The sequence below is a fragment of the Eptatretus burgeri genome, chromosome 3 (genome assembly GCF_056783735.1).
Source record: "Eptatretus burgeri isolate ZD-2024b chromosome 3, Ebu_testis_v1, whole genome shotgun sequence".
Taxonomy (NCBI): Eukaryota; Metazoa; Chordata; class Myxini; order Myxiniformes; family Myxinidae; genus Eptatretus; species Eptatretus burgeri.
In genome coordinates, this window is record NC_140963.1 from 59,498,085 (window position 1) to 59,516,966 (window position 18,882).

An 18,882-nucleotide genomic window follows, 5' to 3' on the forward strand; every position below is an offset into this window, starting at 1 on the left:
ACGAAAGGATTTATTGAAGAGGATTGTTGAGAAAGTGGCTGTGGGTAGTAGGGGTGGGGTTCCAGACGGTCCTTTCGGAGAGACATCGTGAGAGCATGAGATTTGTCAGGGTTGAAGGACGTTCCACGTGTTGGACCAGCTTGAGATTTTAACCAGATTTGCAGAGTGTGAAGAAGCTGCTGCTTGCCAATCTGAGGGAGGACAGATGGTACGGCAAAGGGTGGAGTGATCAGCAAAGAGATAGAGGATTTTCCAGAGAGTCAGAGAGATCATTGATGAAAACCAGAAAAAGAACAGGGCCCAGAACGCTACCTTGAGGAACTCCAGCCTGGACAGGAAGAAGAGATGAAAGAACTCAATTTAGGGCCACACTCTGACTGCGATAGGAGAGGAAGTCTGCGAGCCATGAGTGGAGATGTCCTTGGATACCATAGGAAGAGAGTTTGATGAGTAGGGCAGGGTGCCAAACCATGTCAAAAGCACATGATATTGTTGTGGGCCGGGTTTCGGCTGCGAGCACGAATGCTAGATGGAGCAGCAGAGTCGGCTCCACCGAACACCCGGAATTCAGATCGTTACCCTCAGATAACTCCGAAGATATGGGTCCCTTACAGAACAGTGAATCGTCAATAAATCAACCGCGTGGGCACAGGGTTATTTGCCAAACTTCAAAATACCTAGAGGCTCACGTGGCGAACTACTGAGTATTCACACCCTCGACGGAGCTCAAACGGGACGAGCCGTAACCGTGCTCAACCCGTGCGTAACCCGATCGGATGGTTTCCAAGGTCCCGTCCGTCCAAATGCACACAACTACGGCAACAACGGCCTTTTTAATTCCCCAACACTCACCATGCTAAGCCAATGAAGGAAAGGACAAAGACGAGCTGAAACATTCAACAAAAGGAATATTTATTTACAATAGTATAGGGGGAAGGGACACATAAAGGGCAGAGTTAAACCAACTGCAAGGAATGTGAATAATGTACAGCAAAGCACTGAAACAGTTGCTAATTAAAGACGGGCCCCCACACACACACACACACACACACACACACACACACACACACACACACACACACACACACACACACACACACACACACACACACACACACACACACAAATGGACCCCAATGGTCTTTTTTGAAGTCTTCCAGCTCGAGGAAAGGGAGCTGGAGACCAGAGCCTGCGCTTGGACCTGTCCACCTCGTGTGGCCCTTGATGATCCGGCTCGACGGGACTCAAACCCGCAACACGACGCCGCTCCAAGCACCGGGCACCGCGCTCTCCAACCGGCCATGCACCAATCGACCATGGCCAAGGAAAAGATCAGAGGAGACTATGATCCAGCTCGGCGGGACTCGAACCCGCAACACGATGGTGATGACCACCATGACCCCAAGACGACCAACCAAACGCTCCCAGCCTGGCGTTCCTTTATATTTCCTTCTTGTCCGGGGTCAGAAAATCGCCCTCTGAGGCGGCCTCCACCCTCGTTGGCCGGCGTGTTGTGAGAAAATTGCCCTCCGAGGCGGCCTCCACCCTCATTGGCCGGCGTGTCATGGTAAAGTCGAACTCTGTGGCCAGATTGGACAAGGGGCACGCCCCTGCCTTCCTGGGCAGAGTCCCGGTCTGAGGCGATGGAAATCTCCGCCCACATATGTGGTCGAACGCATGTAGGCAATGGCGTCGGTGTGTGAAGTGCAGTGAAGGAGGTTTGTTGTAAACGAATCTCCGCAGCACACATGTAATTCCCGTAAGACACAGGTCGGGGGGCCCTAACTATAAACACACACTTACCGATATAACTGTTCTATAGGGACCGCTGTCTGTCTGTGTGCACAAGGCTTCCAAATTCGTAACAATATGTCTAGGGAGATGGCTCTGATTTCATGTCTGGCTTTGAGGATCTTCATCCATTGTTGGGAGAGCAGAAGCAGCATGCACAGGGTAGAGTGACCTGGTCTGAATCCAAATTGATGATCGGAAATTAAGCCATTGGAGCAGAGGAAGGATTTAATGTCTGAAGTGATGATAGATTCCATAACCTTGGTGATGATTGAGAGAAGGCTGATTGGTCTGTCGTTGCAGGAATCTGTTTTTGCACCTTTTTGATGCAGAGCGGTCATGTTTGCTGATTCCAAAGCAGATGGCAGATAACCTTGAGTAGAGCAAATGAGAGGGTGAATAGGAGAGAGAGAGAAAGAGAGAAAGAGAGAGAGAGAGAGAGAGAGAGAGAGAGAGAGAGAGAGAGAGAGAGAGAGAGAGAGAGAGAGAGAGAGAGAGAGAGAGAGAGAGAGAGAGAGAGAGAGAGAAAACAGAGAGAGAGAGAGAGAGAGAGAGAGAGAGAGAGAGAGAGAAAACAGAGAGAGAGAGAAAGAAAACAGAGAGAGAGAGAGAGAGAGAAAGAGAGAGAAAGAGAGAGAAAGAGAGAGAACGAGAGAGAACGAGAGAGAACGAGAGAGAACGAGAGAGAACGAGAGAGAACGAGAGAGAACGAGAGAGAACGAGAGAGAACGAGAGAGAACGAACGAACAAGAGCAGCATAGCAGGTTTTTAGGACACGTGGGCTGATGCCATCTGGATCGATTGCAGAATCTGACTCGAGGTTTGACAGCAAGCTCTCTATCTTATCAGGAGTATCTGTGTGTGACTGGGTAAGGTGGGTTTGGAAAGTGATGGGTTTGGGACACAATATTGAGAAGCAAACACACAGTTTAGGCATTCAGCCTTTTTACATGGTGTCAGCTATGCGGCCATTTGAGGTAAGGGACGGGATGGATGGGGAACATGCACCAGAAGCAGACTTAATTAGATGCCACCAGGATTTGGAGGAGGGTAGACAGGTTTGAGAGTTCAGACTTGGGATTGGAAAGATGTTGTTTTCTGGCTCTCCTGAAGGTAGACACACACTTGTGAGCTTTGCGAAAGGAACGAAGATTGCCTTCAGTTGGATTAGCCTTCCATGAGGCGAAGGCAAGTTATTTCAGGACAACTGCATCACCACAAGATTCAATCAATGTACCATATGCTAGAGGAAGGGTAGGACAACTGAATACGAGATGGGATAAATCTGTGCACGAGAGAGAGCAAATTTCTCTGAAAGAATTCCCAGGATGAGTTGATGTCGGAGGAAGTAGAGATGGGAGACCAGCCCAGAAGTTTGATTGCTGCTTGAAGACTCTGCCAGTCGGCCTGAGTGGTGTACCAGACTTGACAGCCCTGAGGTGGTTCTCCAATAACAGCCAGAGAGATGTGTACTTTGACAAGCATGTGGTCAGATGAACCGATTGGAGTGGAGGAAGAACAGCAGATATTTTCATGGAAATTTGTCACAATCAGATCCAGAAGAGATGGAGTATGGTTGATTCAGATCCGAGTCGTGAAGTTGACAGATTGTGTCAGTTGCAATGAGTCACAGAAGTCTTTTGCTGAAGTGCCATAGCAGGTAGGAGCGGTACCCACACCCAGCCAACTGGCAAGATGACAATTGAAGTTACCACATATGAGGAAGAGGGAGTTGGGATGAGCGGATATAAGTTGGTCCATGTTTTCAGAGAGCAAGATGTAAATGGAGTTGTCATTGTTTGGTGGACAGTACAACACACATATAAACATGAGGTGGGAGTGGAGGGAAGCCGTCGCCAGAGGTATTCCTTGGGGAGGAGGGGGGGAGCATGGGAGAGAGCAGTGCATGGTGAGTGAGAAATAGAGTTTTTGATGAAGAGAGCAACTCCGCCACCAGGATGAGGCTCAGGACTGTCATACCAGAGGAGGGAGTAACCAAGGAGAGATGATACTGGGGAGTCAGAGATATCTTGAAGGAGGAAAGTTTCTGTTCAGCAGATTGTCTGGTTTGTCTGTGGCAACCTGTGTGGAAAGATCTGTTGGGTTTGAGTAAAGGCCCCGGATGTTTTATGCCCACACTGTTAAGGAAGAGGGAAGGGAGGGAGAGGGTAGGACAAGGGAGGAAGGGGGGGTCAGGAGAGTTGTTGAAAGAGTGTGGGGGATTACAGAAGAACTAGGTGAGAGGGTCAGATGAGGAGGAGAAAAGACTCGGTGTTGATGAGTTGAGGTACAGTGGCGAGTAATAAGAGAGGGGCAGAGGGCCGTTAAAGATGGGAGGAGGTGGAGTGATGAGATTGGAGAGAGAGGGTGGGGGAAGGAGGCAGCTTTGTGGATATGAGGGGGTCAACTTTGGGAAGGGGGAAGATTGGAGGGAGAAGGGTGAGAGGGGAGTTTTTGTGAAAGATGAGGGGGAAATGTGTGAAGATTATTTTTAGAGGGAGGGAGACAAGAACAGGCAAGGCCAAGGTGCAGAATGGCAATGGGAGAGGTGGAGAGTGGGAGGGTAAGGATGAGATGTGTTAGAGATATGGTGAAGAAGGGAGGTGGGCAGGGGGAGGTACAATATTTGAGGGGTTTGGAAGAGGGGGAGGTGTGAAAGGAAAGAAAAGCATGTTTGTGGTGATGAGTGTACTGATTGAGAGTGTGAAATATCTGTGAAGTTAGAATGGAGCCCACATATGTTAGAACACCACACAGTTTTGAACAACAGACAAAGAGCTGATAGTAAAGCAGAACACTGTGAAGAGGTGCCAAGAGCAGAGATAGGATGAGGGGCAAGATGGAGGAGGGGTAAGGAGAGTGGCTAGCAGGTGAGGAGTTCGGAGGAGGTAGATTTAAGGAGGTGGGGTGAATTGGCACTGAAGTTGGAAAAAAGGACGATTGATTGAACACCAACATACATTGCAAATTGAGTTTTAAATTTTTTAAAGTCAGAGATATGATTAAAGACATTACGTGAGGGATGCAATGAAGGGGAATTAAGAGAATGGAGAAAAGAAACGTAACAGTTGGACTTTTTAGACACGGGATGAAGAAAAGATTGAATTGAAAACAGTCTTTTGAAGAAAAAAAGCGAATTATGATACAAATACCGAGAACCACACGTGTGGAGGAGGTCGTTGTAACATTTTAAGAGACCGTTTTATTTTATTTTATTTTTTTCAAGATAGCGTAGGATTAGGAAAAGGAAAGGTTGAAGAAAAATCGTGTAGGTGTTGCTGAATTTGGATTGGCAAATGCAGAAGGAAGTGGTAGAATAAGAAGAAGAGGGGTTAGAGAAACACGTAGTTATGGGAGGTGTCATGTGAGAGGTGAAAAGAAGAAAGAATGGCTTTTTGTTTTTGTTTGTTTTTTAAGCTGTTAGGTAAAGAAAGGAAAGGTTGAAGAAAAAATGGTGAAAATATGGGTTGGCAAAAGTAGTAGATAGTAGATCGGCAGGAGGAAGAAGTCGGTACAGGAAGTCATGTGGTTACGTGGGGTATGGGAGGGAAAAGGGTTTTTTTTGTTTTTGTTTTTTATGGATTAAAAAAATATTTTTATTCAATGAAACAGAGGTTGGGAGGGATAGGAGGGTGGAGGGAAAAGTGGAGAAAATAAAAACTGATAAAAATTACCCCCATGCGGGAGTGATGGTCATCTCTGCGAGAAAATATATAGCCTCCTGAAGGTAGGGCAGTTTTTGCAAACTTTGAAGTCACGTGATGCGAAAATGAAAGCGAATATCGAAGATCCGGCCCGACAAAATTTAGATATTGTCCCATAGATTTATATGCCACAATCAAATTCAAGATCGCTTGAGAAATGTAGGAGATAGATTTTGGAAATCGTCATTTTCGCATTTTTTGCAAACTTTGAAGTCACGTGACGCGAAAATGAAAGCGAATATCGAAGATCCGGCCTGACAAAATTTAGATATTGTCCCATAGATTCATATGCCGCAATCAAATTCAAGATCGCTTGAGAAATGGCGGAGTAGATAGAATTTGAAAATCGTCATTTTCGCAACGGATGGACGGACGGATCGAAGGACATCTACACCCATATTATTAGGTCATGCTCGAAGAGATGACCTAAAAAGGAGAAAATACAACAAACACTATCGCGCACACAAAGGGCAAGAAGGAAACCCAATTTGTGAAGACGACAAAACTCAACAATTAGCACAAGTTTTAACACAAGACCAAACTTGAAACACACAGTAAATACAGAGATAACAAAATGACAGTAAAAACGAGACAAAAACGACCGGAAAAACGATCTTTGAGAAAGTCGGCAAAGACCCCGAAGAAGAGCCGCCACCATTGCTCAAAAAGCCTTCAAGCATCAAGAAGCCTTCCATTTAATCTGAATTGAATTTATTTTGATCCCATTCTGATTTAAATTGAATAATAATAAACATCATGGTTCAGGGTGAGGTGTCTGATCAAGGTAGGGTTGCATCAAAGCAGGTCGTGTCGGTACCCAATCTTCACGGCCAGCACTTTTCTGATGGCAGTTCTATTTATGTCTCTTATTACTTGCGTAACACACCAGAACACAAACACCACACAAAATACACTGCACAAAACTACACAAACACCACACAAAACAAGTCCGAGCAAGGGTCTGCAATTTCTGATGGCTCTTTTTCTTGTTCTATTTGGTGTCGTTTTGTGATGTTAAAGAAAACTTGTTTGTATCTGCTAACTGTAGCTCCTTCTATTAGAAAATGTCTGACTATCTATTTTAATCTATTGACAAGTTCAGTGCTGTGTGTGGTTGCTCACACAGTCTGAATTATTTCACCTGCAACTGTACCATTGGATAGCTTCTTAGGAATACTGCTGTCTAAGAATGTCATTCGTATAATGTGGAATGGAAAAGCATGTCGTTTATCAATTTTTTTTTTTTTTTTTGCGAAATTTATTATTATTTATATCGATTTGTAATTCTAAAATTGAAACTGAAGGGGAAGTTTGATTTTCCTTCTTTAATTCATGTTCCTTTGGATATGTACCATCATGAAGCTGATGAAATACAAACCCATTATTAATTGCTAATAATTAATCATCAATGACTCTAAAGATGTTTCCATACTTTCTTGCAGTTGTTAGTTCATTCCAGTACTATGAATTTCTTGTTTTCATTCCTGCACTTTGAAGAACGAACACACACACACACACACACACACACACACACACACACACACACACACACACACACACACACACACACACACACACACACACACACACACACACACACACACACACACACACACACACACACACACACACACACACACACACACACACACACACACACACACACACACTATATCTCACCTCCAATGTGTTGAACGAAAATAGAAGTAGCCTATATGTTTCTTGTGCAAAAAGAAATGTTTGCAATTGGCTGATTCAGTGCATTTCAAGGATATTCATTTCTTGAGCAACTTGCCTGTTATGGTGATTGTCTTAACCCAGAGCCTCTGCATCACACAGTGTTCCGTTACTTGTGGGAAGTTTCCTCGTGATTTTTGGGGGTAAGCCAGCTGAACAACAATGCATACCGATGTTTGTCTGGAGCAATAGCCAGGTAAGATTGTATAGCATTGTTGTATTATATTGAATTTATAACTTGCAAAAATCCTTTGGCTCATAATGATCATATTTGTCCTACTTCCAGGTGGTACTGACGTTGTTATTTTTGTGCTTGAGTATCACCGCAAGTGTGGTGTGCCTCACATGGCTTACACAATCCAGTGGCAGGGTCCTCCAGTGTAGGCTACAGCAACAATCATTTAATGAAGAGGAAGAGTCGAGACTTGAAAATGAGTGTTATGAGACGCAATCTGGTGAGTTGTAATAAAAGCCAAGAGTGTAACCCCTCCTGTTGTAATAAGTTTTAATAAAAACCTGTTCCATGAGACATAGTTCGGTCCTTTTTATTTCTATTATTTTGTTCAAATTAATATACGTATGTATATATGTATATATATATATATATATATATATATATATATATATATATATATATATATAGATATGTGTATATATATATATATATATATATATATATATATATATATATATATAGATATGTGTATATATATATATATATATATATATATATATATATATATATATAGATATGTGTATATATATATATATATATATATATATATATATATATATATATATATATATATATATATATATACACAGCTCTGGAAAAATTAAGAGACCACTGCAAAATTATCCGTTTTTCTGGTTTTGCTATTTATAGGTATGTGTTTGAGTAAAATGAACATTTTTGTTTTATTCCATAAACTACTGACATTTCTCCCAAATTCCGAATAAAAATATTGTCATTTAGATTTTAGAGCATTTATTTGCAGAAAATGACAACTGGTCAAAATAACAACAAAGATTCAGTGTTTTCAGACCTCAAAAAATACAAACAAAACAAGTTCATATTCACTTTTAGCTCGCCTGTTCGAAGAACAGAGAGCAATAGCGATACCCCCGGCGTGAGCGTGAAAATGTTAAAGTTTTTGGTGCAAGTTATTTCCTTTCTAATATTTTTATCTACCACACTATTTTTTACTGATTACAATATATATATATATATATATATATATATATATATATATATATATATATATATATATATATATATATATATATATATATATATATATATATATATATTGCTTTAAAATTATTTGGATCAGACTTCACTGCAATGCTTTATAAAAAAAATATTATTAGACTCGTCTTTTAAAAACGATAAATGTATAAACAGGTGAGCAATGGGTGGCTTTGACACCAACTCTCTGGTTAAACAACACAATACTAATGTTTTAACTTAGGAAGAGTTCAGAAATCAATATTTTGTGGAATAACCCTGATTTTCAATCACAGCTTTAATGCGTCTTGGCATGCTCTCCACCAGTCTTTCACATTGCTGTTGGGTGACTTTATGCCAATCCTGGCGCAAAAATTCAAGCAGCTCAGCTTTGTTTGATGGCTTGTGACCATCCATCTTCCTCTTGATCACATTCCAGAGGTTTTCAATGGGGTTCAGGTCTGGAGATTGGGCTGGCCATGACAGGGTCTTGATCTGATGGTCCTCCATCCACACCTTGATTGACCTTGATTGATCCCGGTCAGTGGAAAGTCGTTTTCGCCCTCTGCCAGTTGTATCTTTGTCCCCAATGTCTGCTGCTTGACCTTGTTCTTATGAACCGCCGTCTTTGAAATTTTAAGGATGGAAGCAACGTGACGCTCACTGTATCCCTCTGCCAGTAAAGCCAGAATTAAACCCTTCTTTTCCTCACTCAAATATTTTCTTTTCATCTCTTTTGGCATGGTCAATTGTTATTTTTTTCATTCCAAATACTTTTGAGGTACTACCAGCACTGTTTTTGCCATCCAGCTGGTCCTATTGCAAGAGGATAGTGATGACCACAGCAGTTGTTTTTATACTTTTCCTTGTTAAATAAGATTCGGTTCAGGTGATCACCTAATCAGTACCTCACAAAGTAGAATGAGGTGTGCCTGTGTTGGAATTCAACAGACACTGGAATGGAATGGCTGCCATACATGTCGAGATGCTGATTGAAATTTTTTTTGGAGTGGTCTCTTATTTTTTTTCCAGATATATATATATATATATATATATATATATGTATATATATATATGTATATATGTGTATATGTATATATATATGTATATATATATATGTATATATGTGTATATGTATATATATATGTATATATCTATATATATATATATATATATATATATATATATATATATATATATATATATATATATATATATATATATATATATATATATATATATATATATATATATACACACACACAGTGGGGAGAACAAGTATTTGATACACTGCCGATTTTGCAGGTTTTCCCACTTCCAAAGCATTAGAGGTCTGTAATTTTTATCAGAGGTACACTACAACTGTGAAAGACGGAATCTAAAACAAAAATCCTGAAAATCACATTGAATGATTTATAAATAATTAATTTTCATTTTATTGCATGAAATAAGTATTTGATCACCTACCAACCAGTAAGAATTCTGGCTCTCACAGACCTGTTAGTTTTGTCTTTAAGAAGCCCTCCCATTCTCCACTTATTACCTGTATTAACTGCACCTGTTTGAACTTGTTATCTGCAGAAAAGACAGCTGTCCACACTCAATCAATCAGACTCCAACCTCTCCACAATGGGCAAGACCAGAGAGCTGTCTAAGGACATCAGGGACAAAATTGTAGACTTGCACAAGGCTGGGATGGGCTACAGGACAATAGGCAAGCAGCTTGGTGAGAAGGCAACAACTGTTGGCGCAATTATTAGAAAATGGAAGAAGTTCAAGATAACAGTCAATCTCCCTCGGTCTGGGGCTCCATGCAAGATCTCACCTCGTGGAGCCTCAATGATCATGAGAAAGGTGAGGGATCAGCCCAGAACTACACGGCAGGACCTGGTCAATGACCTGAAGAGAGCTGGGACCACAGTATCAAAGAAAACCATAAGTAACACACTGCGCTGTCATGGATTAAAATCCTGCAGCGCACGCAAGGTCCCTCTGCTCAAGCCAGGGCATGTCCAGGCCAGTCTGAAGTTTGCCAATGACCATCTGGTTGATCCAGAGGAGGAATGAGAGAAGGTCATGTGGTCTGATGAGACCAAAATAGAGCTTTTTGGTTTAAACTCCACTCGCCGTGTTTGGAGGAAGAAGAAGGATGAGTACAACCCCAAGAACACCATCCCAACCGTGAAGCATGGAGGTGGAAACATCATTCTTTGGGGATGCTTTTCTGCAAAGGGGACAGGACGACTGCACCGTATTGAGGGGAGGATGGATGGGGCCATGTATCGCGAGATCTTGGCAAACAACCTCCTTCCCTCAACAAGAGCAATGAAGATGGGGTGTGGCTGGGTCTTCGAGCATGACAACGACCCGAAACACACGGCCAGGGCAACTAAGGAGTGGCTCCAGAAGAAGCATCTCAAGGTCCTGGAGTGGCCTAGCCAGTCTCCAGACCTGAACCCAATGGAAATCTTTGGAGGGAGCTGAAAGTCTGTGTTGCCCAGCGACAGCCCCGAAACCTGAAGGATCTGGAGAAGATCTGTATGGAGGAGTGGGCCAAAATCCCTGCTGCAGTCTGTGCAAACCTGGTTGAGAACTACAGGAAATGTCTGATCTCTGTAATTGCAAACAAAGGTTTCTGTACCAAATATTAAGTTCAGTTTTTCTGATGTATCAAATACTTATTTCATGCAATAAAATGCAAATTAATTATTTAAAAATTATACAATGTGATTTTCAGGATTCTTGTTTTAGATTCCGTCTTTCACAGTTGAAGTGTACCTATGATAAAAATTACAGACCTCTTCCTGCTTTTTAAGTGGGAAAACCTGCAAAATCGGCAGTGTATCAAATACTTGTTCTCCCCACTGTGTGTATATATATATATATATATATATATATATATATATATATATATATATATATATATATATATATATATATATATATATATATATATATATATATATATATATATATATATATATATATATATATATATATATATATTGTTGCGGATTTTAGAATCGGATCCGAGTAATGCACATGACAATCTGGTCCTCAGACAGTTATTATAATATAATATAACTTTTTGAAAATAATAATTGCATTTCTTTTGCCATACCCACAAAGATTTGCTTTCCCCTGCTGTACATACATGTGAATCGACCCTTTACTGTGCCACATGACCTTTCCTCAACCTCACTTGTAATAAATTGCTTATGGTATAAATGAACCCAGCTCATCTTGTCTTTTCCTTCATTAGTCCAGCATGGTCCGCACACTAGTTTAGCCGGGAAGTTTTCTCCCACTGAATTTGTTGTTAGCCAGCGCACATTCACTTTATCATTTGGCAGTAATCCGTGTGTGCACTGAGGGCACGAGACCCCCAATTGTAGTGTAACGAAGTAGTGTAACCCTGCCTGGATTGGCAGTGCCAATTAGCGTTCGTGGTGAGCCTCGACCCCCAAGTCTACAACAGCATAATGTTTAGTGTCATTTTGTCGTTAAAAGTCAAAGCTTATGATTTTGTAAGGGAAAATAATAAATTATGCATATTAACAGTGAAATTAGTGACTTAATTTTCATGAATTTGAATAAAGCGTTAAAGGCCCTGTCACACCTTGACCATTTAGCCAGTGTATGCCGACTTATGAAAAATTTGGCTAGAACGCTGGCACACGTCGAATACGTTATGGGTAAGTTTTGTATACGTTGAGAGCATGCTGAAAAACACTGCCATACGTCGTAGTACACTGGCTTTCATCGTTGTACTTTGCGGTTGTCCTCAAATTTTAGCATGCTTGAAATTTTACGACGTATGCCAGCGTATGACTCACACGTTCCGCTATGCTGGCCATAAGTTGTAGGCACGTTATGCGATCGTTGACACACGTCGACACACGTTACTTGTAAGTTACTCATAAGTCGAAACACGTCGAGGTAATGATTAGCGTACCCAAAACTTATTTATAACCTATGAGTAACGTGCTTTGAACCTATGTGTTACGTACCTCCAACGCATATTGACGTATGTAGACGTATTTGATTGACGTCTTCCGGACGACCACAGAACTTACTGAACGTGTTTCTAATTTACAGCTACCGTATAATGGCGTATTGGCAGTGTTTAAAAAAAACATAAAAAAGCAACAATAACTTCCGATATTTCGTCACGTGCCGTTACGTCACGTTTGATTGCCTCTTTAGTTTGCTCATGTCTTATTCTTAGTTCCTCCACTGTGAATATTTTCTGTTTGAGGATATTGTCACGTCGACGTCGAAACTTAAAAGCAAATGTCCGAATATATTTTAAAATTAGTGATACACTAACAAAAAAAACAAACAAACAACAACTTCACATATTTCGTCACGTGCCTTCACGGAGCCAAGTAGAAAAAAAGAAAATGTGCCTTGACGGAGAAAATAAGTTTTGGGTATGCTAAACATTACCTCGACGTGTTTCGACTTATGGTTAACTTACAAGGAATTTGTGTCGGTGTGTCAACGATCGCATATGGTGCCTACAACTTATTCCCAGCGTAGCAGAACGTGTGAGCCATACGGCGAGTATGTTGTAAAATTTTCAGCATGCTTGAAATTTCACATCATACTGTTTCTCCCACTGAAGTTGTTGTTGTTAGCCAGCGCACATTCACTGTATCATTTGGCAGTAATCCATGTGTGCACTGAGGGCACGAGGCCCCCAATTGTAGTGTAACCCTGCCTGGATTGGCAGTGGCAATTAGCGTTCGTGGTGAGCCTCGAACCCCAAGTCTACAACAGCATAATGTTTAGTGTCATTTTGTCGTTAAAAGTCAAAGCTTATGATTATGACACGAAATATGACAGCGTACTTCATTGTTTTTCAGCGTGCTCTTAACATATACACAACTTACCCATAACGTATTCGACGTGTGCCAGCTTGGTTCGGCAAATTTTTCATAGGTCGGCATACGCTGGCTAAATCGTCAAGGTGTGACTGCGTGTTTGACACTTCCAATTTTCAGGCAGTTATGATTTAAATCGGCGTGCGGCAGGTTTTTAACAGGTTACGCCACATTCGTCGGCGATACGTGCAGCACGCTATGCCGAAGTTAAACTATCGTTGGGCATAGGTTGTGAACGCCAACATCAGGCTAAGCATTCGTTGGTATAAGTTATCGATAAGACAACGTTCTGTGCCCGTTACTAATATGTTATACTAATAAGTAACGTTCTGTGCCCGTTACTAATATGTTAGGCATACGACCAACACGTTATGAATATGACCAAAACTTAAAAAAAACATCAAAATTTCAGCGTACGCCAACGTTTTACATACATTTTTATACATTGCCATTGCTGGCTAAATCATCAAGGTGTGACAGCACCTTATGCATGGGACAATTTGGAATAATTTTGGAAAATTTCAAGACATTTCTGATTCATTTATTATGTGGACATAAATAATGTATCTTCTAGTTTTTATAGCCAATGAAAAACAAAAGTCAACTAATTAATTATGTAAATTTGGCCTTGTCCAAACACATGGCGTCCCATATGTAATAATTTGACGACCATTTTTCAAGTGTTTTTTTTTTTCTGAAAATTTTCATCATTTGCTAATGTGACTTTCAGAAGTTCCAATTTTTGTATTACAGGTATTAATTACTGTAATTAAGTGTCAAAATATAACATCATTCATTGCATAACTAATTTAAAAATGATTATGCTTGGGACAAGAGCGTTGCGTATGGGACATTGCATGCAAAGTATAACCAGAGTATACACTACCCCTTATGTTTTGTGCCCAGTGTGTGCTGGATGAAGTACAGTTAGTATTGTATGCACCCTGTCTTACCAAGGTTTTACTGTAATTGCATTTACTAACATTTAATGCAAATGTACAATATTTCAGCTTCATTATGTGTTTCATAGGCTTTCTTGGCTTGGTTGTAGAACACGAGAAACTTCTGAGTGATTTTTGTCTTCTCAGAGTGTTCTTTACTATTTGTTGGCTTACAATATGGCTTCACAATTAATTGAAAAGCGTCGCAATTAATTAAGAAGCTGCATTGTAAATTACACCTGTAAATATGTTTTCTGAGGAAATTTAAGTTACAGAGTGAGATGTTCATGAATGTCTGAGCTGTGATAGTGTGTTGCCTACTGCTTGATATGCAAATGTCAAATATTAAGGCCCTGTCACACCTTGACGTTTTAGCCAGCGTATGGCAAGGTCTCAAAATGCATGTAAAACGCTGGCGTACGCTGAACTATTGATGTTTTTTTTAAGTTTTTGGCGTATAATAACGTGTTGGACGTATGCATAACGTATTAGTAACTTAGACAGAACGTTTTAATCACATATAGATAACTTATACCAACGAATGCTGAGCGTGTTGTCGGCGTTCACAACCTATGCCCAACGATAGTCTAACTTATGCATAGCGCGCGGCAGCATATCGCCGACGATCACGTGGCATAGGCTATCAATAGGCTGCAGCTCGACGATTCAAATCATAACCGCACTGGACTTCGAAGTGTGAAGCCACTGTCACACCTTGACGTTATAGCCAGCGTATGCCGACATATGAAAAATTTGCCGAACCAAGCTGGCACACGTCGAATACGTTATGGGTAAGTTTTGTATACGTTAATAGCACGCTGGCATACGTCGTCGTATGCCGAGTATGTCGAGAAATTTTCAGTATGTTGAAAATTTCTCGACGTATGACGCACATTCCACATACGCTGGCATAAGTTGTAGGCACGCTACGCGATCGTTGACACACGTCGACATACGTTACTTGTACGTTACTCATAAGTCGAAACACGTCAATGTAATGGTTAGCGTCAGTGTTCCAGACTCCCTGATTTTTTTTTTTCTTCGGTATGACGGTGATGTTGACACTTCGATTTCTAGTGCGGTTATGATTTAAATCGCTGAGCGGCAGCCTATTAATTATATTATATTATAACTGCACTCGAAATCGAAACCCCAAACTAGAAACATCACCATCATACCGAAGAAAAAACAAAAAACCAGGGAGTCTGGAATACTGACGCTAACCATTACATTGACATGTTTCGACTTATGAGTAACATTTGTCAACGATCGCGTAACATGTCTACAACACGTTACTCATAGGTTAGAAATAAGTTTCGGGTACGCTAAACATTACCTCGACGTGTTTCGACTTATGAGTAACTTACAAGTAGCGTGTGTCGACGTGTCAACGATCGCGTAGCGTGCCTACAACTTATGGCCAGCATTATGCTGAACGTGTGAGTCATATGCTGGCATACGTCGAAAAATTTCAAGCATGGAAAATTTGTCTAACACCTCGGCATACAAAGACGTATGCCAGCGTACTACGACGTATGCCAGTGTACTACGAAGTATGCCAGCATGCTCTTAACGTATACAGACTTACCCATAACGTATTCAACGGTGCCAGCGTTTTAGCCAAATTTTGCATACATCAGGCATACGCTGGCTAAATCGTCAAGGTGTGACAGGGCCTTAAGTTTTCTCCCAGGAGGCATGTGTTTAACACTGTATTACATTAAGTTTGAGTTTGTTGGTGTGTGGGAGGGGATCACAAGCTGCACCTCATTGAAGTAAAGGAACTATTTTTTTTTTCTTTTCATAGTAGTTTGAAACTTTACCATGTACTTACAACTGTCTATGAAGATGATGAGGTTACATTGCTTTAAATACATCCCGTAACTAGAAGGGCACATGGTAGAGCACATACCTCTGCCACAAAATGCCTGATCCACGAGAACATATTGTGCCCAATCAATATTATTTTGAAATATCAGGTTATGTATTATTTTTGGCCCAATCTCTCAATGGTGAAGAATCACTTCAAAAATTAAATAATTCTCACATCCAGATCTGAATTCGGATCTTCACCAAAATTTAATCAGTTCTTCCTTGTCACACACCCAACATGTCCACCAAGTTTCGTCCGAATCCGTCCACAACTTTTTGAGATATCCTGTACACAGACAGACAGAAAGGGCTGAAAACATAACTTCCTTCACCTTCGGTGGTGAAGGTATAAAAGGCAAGAACATGATTCAAAGTGAAATTGTACAAAACAGTTGTGATATAGGACTTTCCATGCTCCAATCCATGGTTTTGAATTTAATGTTAGGTTTACAAGTCTTTGATGTTGAAATTGTTGAAATTTGAACAATACAATGTTTTGTTCAGGCTTCACCAGATGTTGTTTTCCCCCCCAAACCAAAATAGCACATGATTTATATATGATACTTTGTGTAACATGATAAAAACACTTTATCCCATTAAACCAAGGACAAATGTTCCATACGTAACATGTCCCAAATATAACACGTCCTTCATTAACAGAACGAACACTAAATATGGTGTAATTCTTTTCAATGAGATTTTACACAAATAAGCTCAAATGTTCAACCTTTCTTCATACGAGATATCAAGTTGTACAAGAAAAGACTTTCAGAGAATTTTGAACTTGAAAGTTCTGTTAAAAAAACTGAATATTTTTTTTGTGGTTCCATACATTCCATTGTGGAATGTATGGAAGTCTCTCTCATTTGACTTTTCCTTATTTTTTTTTTTCCTTATCATTTTCCTTATCCGACGAATTATCTCAAGGTCAAATGTCATCGTTTTTGCTAACAGTATTCACTTTACAGATACCAAACATGAAGATGAAAAGTATTGAATTTGTAGTCTTTTTTCCTGAATTTTGAGAGGGTGAAAGTCTCTGTCCCATACGTAACATACCTGATATCTTATACTTGCCCTGTAGCATGCAGCGATGCATTTAATGTGGCAACAGATTGATTCGATCAAACCATCGGGCCTAAAAAAAGAAACACCAGATTATTGTGATATTACCTGATCACGTCTGCATCTCATTATTGGCATTGCCTGTTCATTACTTGTGCCCTGTTATCCACTCTTTCTGTGCTGAAAAAACACAAATGCTCACTCCATGATGCGCAAAGTTAGCACGAGAGGGTTGCAAAGCGAAACATCATGGAGTGAACAAGAAATCTTAAAAGTTATTTTTTCTTAGATTAAACCAATTTTATTATAATCTTTGATTCAATCTTTTTGTACAAACTCCATTCTTTCCTCATGGAGGAAAAAAAAAATGCTTCCTCCACCATTTTGTTATATACGCTGCATGTTTAATCAAACTTGCATTAATGTTTTAAAATATTATTTATGACAATGGCAGGTCAAAGTTGATGTGGACTTCTTTTATTTTAGAACATGCAAAAATAATAGTTCAATTTTGAAATACTTTTTCTTCCGACAAGTACATTGAACCACCCTCAGTGGCTTAATGGTTAGAGCATCCTCTCATTCTGGGAGGTCGACGATTTGAAATGTTGCCGAGTCATATCAAAGACTCTTAAAAATGGTACGTGCTGCTGTCTTGCTTAATGCTCAGCATTTAAAGAGGGTGGAGCACAGACAAACAACCAAAAGTTGGTAATAGCGCATCCTTTGATGCCTTTCTCCTGCATCATGAGTGTGTGCATGTGTTTGTGTATATGTAGAAAAAATGAAAAAAATTACTTTCTCTGTCTCACTTGAAAGTATATAATTTATAGAGGAACGTTTATAATTAGAAAACTGTATAAGAATTCATTAGAGAGCATAGAAGCTGAGAATATATGGAGGATTATACACGTTCGGCATGGTGTTTTAATACCGACATTGTCAATGATGATATGGCCATGCGCTGCCACTATTTAATGCTGTGTGTTGTGTGTTGTACTGCATTCAGAACTCTGTCTACCTGAGGATGGTCAACTTTTAGCACATGCTCATAATGAATCCTCATCACCTCAGAGCATTGTGTGCTGCCAATGGGCTCGTGATCGATCTTTCAATGGATATTTCCTGTTCACCTGCGTCCTTACAATCTCCATGGCTCTGGTATTAAGCTAACTGTTGGGGAAACAAGCTCTTGTTTAGTCTTACCGAGTCTGCAGGGTTAACATTTGGACATTTCCTGTTTTTTTTTTACCAGCCTTGGTGACTTGATGGTTAGAACATTCTCTCTCAGACTGAGAGGTCGGTGGTTCTAGCCCTGGCCGAGTTATAACAAAGACTTTAAAATGATACGTACTGCTTTCTTGCTTGGCACTCAGCATTAAAAAGTATAGAGCATCGACAAACAACCAGAGGTTGGTAATGAAAGCACAGCTTTTGATCGGCCAAATCGTCTCTTCCTGCGCAATGAAGTTCCTTGTAAGGGAACATTATAATATTACTTATTTCATGGTATCCCATCTGCTTGCATTAGTTGGTGGACATTAAATATTCTACGATGTCATTTGCAAAGATTCGGTGAGCTACACCGGCACTCTGGCCAAATTCCAAATTCCTGCCCCGACTTCCTGTGTCAGGGTGGAAACCAATCCAGGATTGTA

At 40.4% G+C, this 18,882-nt stretch overlaps 1 protein-coding gene across 4 annotated transcripts in view; it reads left to right on the forward strand.

Moving 5' to 3' along the window:
• The window catches only part of LOC147029999 (lysosomal cholesterol signaling protein-like), a 91,415-nt gene that overhangs the window by 58,928 nt on the left and 13,605 nt on the right, over positions 1 to 18,882 (forward strand). For all 4 annotated transcript variants that reach the window (XM_085873599.1, XM_085873597.1, XM_085873596.1 and 1 more), the window contains 3 exons: positions 7,335 to 7,428; positions 7,519 to 7,687; positions 18,234 to 18,385. In XM_085873599.1, the coding sequence (XP_085729725.1) occupies positions 7,335 to 7,428; positions 7,519 to 7,687; positions 18,234 to 18,385 (415 nt within the window). The remainder of the gene's footprint in view (positions 1 to 7,334; positions 7,429 to 7,518; positions 7,688 to 18,233; positions 18,386 to 18,882) is intronic.